Source organism: Mastomys coucha, unplaced genomic scaffold, assembly GCF_008632895.1.
Source record: "Mastomys coucha isolate ucsf_1 unplaced genomic scaffold, UCSF_Mcou_1 pScaffold16, whole genome shotgun sequence".
NCBI classification, from domain to species: domain Eukaryota; kingdom Metazoa; phylum Chordata; class Mammalia; order Rodentia; family Muridae; genus Mastomys; species Mastomys coucha.
Window position 1 is genome coordinate 24,651,526 of NW_022196898.1, and position 9,898 is coordinate 24,661,423.

General features: G+C 34.2%; 1 protein-coding gene across 2 annotated transcripts in view; it reads right to left on the bottom strand.

Moving 5' to 3' along the window:
* Wdr49 (WD repeat domain 49) overlaps positions 1-9,898 on the bottom strand; it is a 191,284-nt gene that overhangs the window by 39,436 nt on the left and 141,950 nt on the right. Inside the window, exon 16 of one of the 2 annotated variants that reach the window (XM_031374103.1) lies at positions 6,227-6,408. In XM_031374103.1, the coding sequence (XP_031229963.1) occupies positions 6,227-6,408 (182 nt within the window). The remainder of the gene's footprint in view (positions 1-6,226; positions 6,409-9,898) is intronic. The other variant, XM_031374104.1, reaches the window with a different exon arrangement.

A 9,898-nucleotide genomic window follows, 5' to 3' on the forward strand; every position in this document is an offset into this window, starting at 1 on the left:
AAATAAAGAAAATATCTAGTAAAAAAAAGAATGGAAAAAAATTAAAAAAAAAAAGAATTGATAAATGGGACCTCATGAAACTGGAAAAATTCTGTAAGGCAAAGGACATATTCAATAAAACAAATCAGTAAACTACAGATTGGGAAAAAATCTTCACTAATCCCACATCCAGTATAGAGGGCTAATATCTAAAATGTATAAAGAACTCAAGAAGTTAATTACCATAAAGCCAAACAACCCAATCAAAAAATGGGGTATAGAACTAAACTGAGAATTCACAACAGAGGAATCTCAAATGGCAGAGAGGGCCTAAAGAAATGTTCAAAGTCCTTAGTGATCAGAGAAATGCAAATCAAAACAACCCTGGGAGTCCACCTTACATCAATCAGAATGGCTAAGATTGAAACCTCAGATGACAACACATGTTGGAGAGGATGTATAGAAAGAGAAACACTCTTCCATTGCTGGTGGGATTGCAAACTGATACTATCACTCTAGAAATCAATCTGAATGTTCCTCATAAAATTGGAAGCACATCTACCTAAAGACCCACCTATACCACTCTTGGGAATATACCCAAAAGATGTCCCACCATGCCACAAGGGCACGTGTTCCACTCTGTTCATATCAGCCTTATTTGTGATAGCCAGAAGCTGGAAACAACTAGATGTTCCATGACAGAAGAATGGTTACAGAAAATGTGTTTCATTTACACAATGGACTACTACTCATCATCTTCATCTTTCCAAGGTTTGTATTTAAAACAACTTATCCCACCCTACCTACTTCTCACATATGATTTGATGAGATTTTTTTATTGTTATGGAAACCAGATGTTCATGTATAAGCTGGAATATAATAGGCAACCCAAAGTACATTTTTCTAAGAAAAGAACTGAGGGCATTTACATGAAAATAAAACTTAACTTTAATTTTCTCCAGGTTTCTTTCTTATTCCTTAGTTAGACCTTTTCTGCCCCTCTTCATCTTTCTCTCCAGAATCCTCTCCACTAAATTCACTGATGTCTGCAGTTAAGCTCTAATCAGAAAGTTTCCTAAAGTCTCTTTATGTTCTCACTTATATTTGGTTTTCTTTTGCATTTTTACACAAGTAGAGGAAGTATCCTAGTCCTTCCCTGTGTTTAATCACTGATTAAGTCATTGATTAATCATGATTAAGAAAAGGAAATATGTTACAGAAAATATTTTTCAAGGAATAAAATATTTATAAATTTTGCAAAACAAGAATAAAAAGTTCAACTGATAATTTATAGCTGATAAATTTGCTGTCATGGTTCTGGTCACATTCCTGGGAGAATCAAGGGAGACAATTAACAAGTCAATTGTGAGGATGGATTTATAATCATTTTCTTTCAATTACTGCATAATCCCCAAATGGCATTATTATATGCTGTCTCATGACAACAATCTCAATGTTATTATAAGTCAACTAGTTAAAATAAGCAGAATTTTATAGAGCATTAGCAGTTGTTACTATGTAATTTTGTTCCTTAAAAGCATTCTGCATACTAAAGAAAGCTGTACTTCCCTATGTTGATATTATCTATGCCTTCAGAAACATACTCAGAATGGTAAAAACAACTAAGAGAGAAAAAAATCAGTTTTAAGGATGATCTGTAAGTTTATAACATACCAGCACTATTTTTCATAAAACAAAGTGTCTAGGAGGGACAGGACATGGAACAAAATGAGATAAAAATCCAGTAAAAGATAAAAAGTTTGGAACCCTGATTTTTTTAAGGTAGTAACCCAATTTGTCAGGAAGAAGGGAATACTAGGGTCACAAAATACTTCACCAGTAAAGAGCACTTGCAACCTGTCATGAAATAATCTATAAAAGATAGTTATTGACAACCATGCTAATTAAACAAAGTAAAACTACATCAATCCTTTTTATTAGCTGACAAACAAGAATAAGTTCATGCCTCTGAGTCTCTTGGTGTTTGAAGCTCAAGGTTATAGCAATTTAAAAAAAGACATAATTTCATCAGTATTTGAGGGGCTTCAGAACAACAACTCTCTTTTCATAGCTTAGTAGTATTTTTCAGAAAACACTTGCCATTTTTTTGATTTATGATTTATATTAGTTATTTTAATTTTAACCTATACAAACATCAGTAATTCTAGTTAATATGTCTGGATCATGGTCAGAGTTATGCTCAGTCCGAAAAGTAGTCACATTCAGTCCTTAAGGTAGATTTTGTTAGAGGGAGTATCTAAGCAGACACAAAATAGAGCCAGGACAAGATGATGCCACCTTAGCCATTTCAGTCTACACTCTGCTGCCTACTCTCTCTCTTGTGTCTCCAGTCTCTCCTTTTGCCTTTCTTAGTCTGTGTCTTTCTTCCTCTATCTCACTCCTGTCTCTTATAAATAAAATAAAAAATATATTTAAAAATGAAAACAGCATGTTGTCTGAGATATGTAATATTTACTTTGATTCTTTTATGTATTTGAAAAAAAAGAAGCATCATTTATTTTCTATGTTGCCTTTAGTTTACAAATATTTTCATCTATGAATTGTGTTAGTAGGGAACACCTTATGCTAAGTAAAGTGTTTCAATTCTCTGCATTCTATGCTTGCACATATTGGCAATGTTCTATTTCTAAATTGGAAATGTCCTTTGCCTGAGAATAAATTGCTACTTGACATTCTGGAAAGCTGCAATTCAAAGAGATGGAAGAATAAATACCAAAGTTCAATTTAGTATAACAAGATGTTACAAAGAGAACATTTTTCTTTTGTCTCTATGTCAGCAGAAGAAAGCTTGTAAAGCAAAGTTATTAATTAGGAGTTTTAAGAAAATGTCTGTCTCGCCCAGTTCCAAAGTGATGTACTAGATTCTTTGTGCTGGCCCACTGTACCAAGAGGGTAGCTTCAAACCTGACCTTGTAATGTTGTACTCTCTACCACACTGGCGAAGGAACACACTCAACATTAATATTATCAAAGGAAACTGACTGTATTCATGTGTGCTTCCATTCAGTGAAGCTTACCAAAACCAGACACAGAAAAACTACATATTAATCTCTTTCATGATCATACTTCAAAACCATTACCATAATATTATTAAGTTGAGGCAATGGTATATAAAAAGAAACTATGTATTATAGTAAAGTTGGATTTATTCAAATGTAAAAAGGTTGTTTACCATTTAGAAATCAATGTATATCATCCACTCACCATTCAACATCAGGTTAGATGCTGTAGCAAATACAAAAAGGGAAAAAAGGAAGGGAAAATAGGCACAGATTGCAGAAAAAGATACAATAATAGTTATACTCAAAAATATTATTATCTATGGAGAAATAAAAAGTCAAAAAACTTTTGGAAATATTAATATTATCAGTATAATATTAATATATAATGCCAATTATATAACTTTATTTTTAATTAATTATTGATTTGATTAATGTTAATAAGTATTATAGTAAGACTTCAAAGTACAAATTTTTATCAAAAATCATTATATATTATCCACAAACAATTGAAATTTGGAGTATACCATTTATATTAACATAAACATTGAAATAATTAAGTATAATATAACAAAAAACACAAGAAGACATCTAAATTAGGAAAACTATGAAACTCTAAGGAAAGAATTTTTTTAAAAATACCTATACCAGTATAAAGACTCTGTTGTATAGCAGTTTCCTCTGAACTGAAATATTCCACTCACTAGGAATGGGCAGGGCCCCAAGTGACTGTTAGGAAACAAAATGTCACATCCTAGCAAGTGAAACATTACAAGATTCTGGAAACCACCTCCCCAGCCTTATTATAATATAGCAGCCATGTGACCAGTCAAGCTGAACAGCTATATTTTTTCCACCTGTCCAGCTGCCTGCTTGCAGCTTCCATGAGTCATCGTCTGTGTTGGCATAGGCTTTTTAAAGATACAGCTACTTTGTTGAGTCAACTCTTTTTCTATATGTTAACTCTCACCCATACTTCCATTAGTAATTCTAATAAATACTCATTATTTGCCAAATTGGACTTTGGTTCTATCACTACTTTAGTCTGTGGGGAGTTCACTTTCTGAGGAACTAATGGATATGTATCTCAGGAGCAGTCTGTTACATAACAGATAGTTGTAAGCAGAAAGATGTCACTGGCTTATCCCAAGATGAACTGTATCTTCAATAACAACCATAATCATAGTTCTAGAAACTTGTTTTATGAATATCAAGAAACTGACTGAAGTTTTTATGAAAAGTTGTGAGACCCAGAACAGCCAAGCAAATATGGAGGAACAAAGGAAGGATACTATGAACAAACTTTCCTCAGTGCTTACTATGCAGTTGCAGTAACCAAGAGAGCATTATGTTGGTGAAAAGCAATGAGAGCTAGATCAATGCAATCAACCAAAGATCAGAAATAGACTTGTACAGATAGTGTGGGATTATGATTTATAATTGTATTCTACATAATTCAACATATAATTGTATTTTACATAATTGCCAAAGTACAAAGCAAAGACATTATTTGATGATAAATGAATTAATTGTTGATTCATATTATTTAGGGGTAAAGAGAAATGAACTCTCAAGTCTTCAGTAAGTCTTGAGTAATTTTAAATGTATATCATTTAGTGAAGGAATCTAGCCTGAAAGAGTCGTTCACTACACAACTCTCAATGGCATGCCATTATGGCACAGGCATTGCTAAAAAGCTAGCACTATACCAGGGGAATGCCTAAAGTCAGGCACAGGAATAGCGGATAAGTGAGAAGAGCAGAAAATATGTAAGATTCAAGTCCAAAAGAAGTAACAAGAGATGAAACTTTTGATGATGTCAAATAAAGAACATTTCTTTAATTCCAGAAAAGTAGCATCCTCAAATCTGGCAACATTGTGGTCAAGGCACAGTACTCAGAAATGGAATAACCAGAGCTCAACACAATACAGAGTATTTTGCAGATAAGAATGGAGAATGGAAAGCTCACAGGAATTGTATACCATAACAAATGAGCTTCACTCTATGAAGTTTAACAAACAGCAAAATATTAATGTTTATCCATCAATGATAACTGCTCAGTACAAATATAAGATAGTGTGTGGGATAGGTTGAAGAATATGGAGGAACTTTAGGTACTTTTCCTTGAAATTTTATAAACCAAATATATATGATAAACAGTTCCAGATTTACAGGAGAAAGAATAGAAAGAATCATCTTTTCATGTATTACAATTTATAATAGAATGTGAAATTGTGAAAGCAGGACTAAAGAATACGGGAAATAAACCTAAATAAATACTAAAACTTCCTTGCCTTCAATACCAAGTAGACAATAGGAGTGGGGTTTTGATGAGTAATGTGGAAAAATGATAAATCTGATCTACACAGCAAGGGTAGACATTTAAGGAGAGCGATATAGATTTCGAGTTAAGGTCTTGGAACTCTTTTAGTTCAAATTCCTGTATATTTTACCAAAGATGATAGTAAAATTCAACAAACACTCTGAGGTGATAGTAAGTGGTGAATAACAGGCAGATGGAATGATGAATAAAAGGATTAGGAATAGACAGGTGACTAATAACTGACAGGTCAATCAATAAATAGAAATACACATGACAGTAAAAATAGGAAATCTATAGACAGACAGACAGAGACAGACTGTTACCAAGGAAGGGATTATTTTTCATAGTTTAAGGATAGAGTAGAAATAGAAGTGTAATAAGAATTAGCAGAAAAAAGGAGGACATGAATTGGAGATGGAGCAATGAAGAAGGGAAAAGAGGAAAATGATGTAGTTATACTTTAATTAAGCATTTAAAATATTTAGAAAAAGAAGATTAGACAGCAAAGACTAGAAATGAATGCCTGTAATCCTGAAACCATAATCAGGAGACTGGGTCAGAAGGATCCTCAATTCAAGAACAGTTTGGTTTGCATGACAAGGGCTTGTCAGGGCATTCTTGATAGACATAAAGAGACAGTGGGTGGGGAGAAAGAGATAGATAGAGACAAAGTATATAAATATGAACAGAAGGAAAGAATTAAGAATTCAATGGCAAAAAATAAAATACATAAACAGCCCTAATAACATAGCAACACCATATACAAGCATTCAATAATCTCCAAACCTTAAGAGAAATTTTGAGTTTATCATTGGATAGCCACACAGCACCACAAGGGGTTAGGACCAGCTGCCTCCAAGTATTGTCTAGATTTTACATCCAGATAATGACTAAAGTACTTACATTTGTGTTGAGCTGTCTTTGTCTGCCTCAGTAAGTAGAGACTGTTCTGTTGAGTCTAAGCACAACTCCTCTTTGGAAAAGGAAGGGTTTACTTTCACATTTTCCTCTTGAATCTTACTTTCCATTAAATTAGTGTCCCACTTAGGAAGAGAAAAGTAGTTTTCAATATCCCAATGGCTTGCCTAAAAATGGAAATCTATTTTATTTTCATAAAATTTATTTTCATCCACCATTTATGTGACTTTGCCATGAACAAGATTAGTAAATTAACTTTCATGGATATTCACAAACAAAAATGAGCAAGACCAGTTATTATCTTACAGTTTTGTAAAGGAGATGAGATAGATGTATACAACTTCTATAAAGGTAGATATGAGCTATATCATAACAAAGAAACAGAAAGTTTCCAGTGAAATTATCATGAGCCACAACAGTTATTGTCATTTATGCTTTTAATACCCGAAGCAAAAGAAGATTAAAAATAATAAAAAAGACTTCTGTCAAAAATTTTACAATTAAATTTTCTACTGCCCTCTTTGTACCCAACTTTTTAAAACCAAGCCTTAGAAACAAATCTAGTTATTAAATTCCCAGGAAAATGACTAGGGTAGTTTTCATGTGCTTTGTCTACAATGACTTATATAGCAATGGCTGCCATTCACATATTTTGTATCTTGCACGCTATATTAAATATATACATATGGGAAATAGACATCTTAGTGAGTTTTTACTATCAGAAAAATATGTTTTCCAAAAATGTTTACAATGTAAAAATAACAGAGAAACAGAAAGTTTGCAGTGAAATTATTATGAGCCACACGAGTTATTGGCATTTATGCTTTTAATACCTGAAGCAAAAGAAGATTAAAAATAATAAAATGACCATGACCCAATAGCAGTTGGAGAGGAAAGGGTTTATTTGGCTTATATTTCCTTATTGCTGTTGATCATTGAAGTCAGGACAGGAACTCAAACAGGGTAAGAACCTAGAGGCAGGAGTTGATTCAGAGGCTGTGGAGGGGTATGATTATGTCATCCAAAGAGGTTTGAATTGAATGTTGGTTCTCAGTAGGGTGGTGTAAGAAGTATGTTCTAGGCTATTGAGAAACTGTCTGAAAGGAATTAAGACAGTTTTCTGATACCCTGACTGAGATGTCACCAAGCATGAGTGGCCTTTCTCAGCTTTCTGCCTTCCTTTCTCAGCATGATTCTGGCTATTTGCACCTATCTCCATCAGGCTGAGGCCATTGACCATTGAAAGGATACAGCCTGAGAACTGTAATACAAACCTGTGTCATGATATTTGTATTAAATAAACTGCTTTTTAAAATCATGTACCTAGTTTTGCAAATCACATGAGTAACATAAAATAGGCATGAATCAGAGATTCTTGAGCAATGTCACTGGATCTTTGTTTAAAATATTTTTATACAATATATTATAATTACAGTTTCCCTTCCTCCAAATATTCTGAGATTTTCTTGAGCATTCTCTCTCTCTCTCTCTGTTATGCATGTGTATGTGTCTCATTACAATACAAATATGAGTATTACAATAATAATAATATAATAATAAAAACAAACACATCAGAACACTACAAAACACACACACACACAGAGAGACAGACAGAGAGAGAGAGAGAGAGAGAGAGAGAGAGAGAGAGAAAGCACAAGAAACAAACAGATGCTAAGACCAGTGAGTTTTAAAAAATATCCCAAAGGATGTGAGACAATAAAACTGAAAATAACACTGAGTTCATTTTGTGTTGGCCAGTAGGTGGCCAACACATGCTGCACATGGAAATTGCCCTTAAGTGTGGTTTATATCCCCAGTGAGACTCCTTTAAGAAAAACTACTATTTTCATTTCAATCAGTTATCACTTAGAGATAGCTTCTCGGTTGGGAATGGCAGTTTGAATCAATTTTCCCTCTCAGAACCAGGATCCCTTCTGGCTTACACTTGTGCAGGGCCTTTGCATGCTGCCAGTCTCTGGGTCCACATGTGCATCAGGCCTCTTGTGTCTGGAAAACACTTTTTCCTTGGTTTCATCTATCCCTTCTGGCTTTCCTTACCCCTAAAGGAAGGAAATTGATGGAGACATTCCATTGATGACTGAGTGTTCCAAGGTCTCACTCTCTACACATTGGACGGTTGCGAATATCTGTATTTGTTTCCATCAACTGCATTAAAAGCTTCTATGACGATAGCTGAGAAAGACGCTGATTTATAAGTTTAGCAAAATGCTGTTAGGAGTCATTTTTGTGTGCACATTCTTTAAACAGAAAGTAGTATTTAGTTTTCCCCTAGGCCCATGGCCTAGCTAGTCTGAAATTGTTGATTACTCATGAAGTTTCAGGAATGACTTTCACTTCATGGAGTGGGCTTTAAATCCAATAAATCTTGGTTGAGTACTCTACAAAGCTTTATGATAATATATACCATTGGCACTTGTAGGCTTGTCACCAGTACCAAGAGCAGCTTGTGGATAGGTTGGGAGTGTGCAGAGTCCCTTCTAGTGCCATGAACACTATACAATAGTGGTGAAGGCTTTAGGTAGGGATCAACTTGACTTCTCTGTGTTCAGTGAGATATGTGGGTATTGTATTCAACAAGAAGGTCTTGCCATCACTTTATGGAGAAGCAACCCAGAGTCCTGACAACAGCCTGGGTTCCATGGGATTCCCTGGGCCAACAAATCGGTCAGATATGACCCATTCCTTGTGCTGGAAGTTTCACTCGGTGGCAATAGATGCACAAGGGAAGTTTTATCTAAGAAGCATCTATTATAATTGGGTTACATATGACCCCTTACAAGCCCTTAGTTTTAGCTGTCCCTCTTTGTACTTCCTCCATTACCCACCTCTTCCATCTCATCCTCCCCATTTGATTCTCCTGTTCCAGTCTCCCATCACAATCCATCCATAACTCTCTAGGCTATCTCTATTTCCTTTGCTCTCCTCTAGTCACTTATTCTATATGGAACCTCTGTAAGTTGTATAGACTGTAGTCTGATTACCAAAGACATATAATAACTTATGTTCCCATGCAAGTGAATGTATATCAGTTATCCTTTGGGTTTCTGGGTTACCTTACTCAGAACTATTTTTTCTAGCTCCAACCATTTACCTGCAAATTTTATTTTTTAACAGCTGAGTAATATTCCACTGTGTACATGTAACACATTTTCTGTTTCCATTATTTAATGATAGACATCTAGGCTGTTTCCAATTTCTTGTCGTTTTTAATAGAATAACAATGAAGATGATTGAACAAGTGTCTCTGCAAAAGCATGTAGAGTCCTTGCGTATAGACCAAAGGTTGGTAAATGCGGATCTGGAGGTTTATTGATTCCTACCATCCTGAGTAAAGACCATACTGATTTCTGTGAAGATTGTATAAATTTTCACTCCAATAAGAAATGGATGAGTATTCCTATTACTCTCTATCTTGCCAACATGACTTGTCATTTATTTTACTGTGATTGGCTAGTCTGATGCATGCAAGATGAAATCTTGAAATCTTTCAAATTTGTATTTCCTTAATGAGTAAGGATGTTAAACATATCTTTTTATATGATGAAAATAGATTATTTTCTCATACATCACATCTTTTTTTTTTTATTTTAGATATTTTCTTTATTTACATGCGAATTTCTCCTTTCCCAGTTTCCC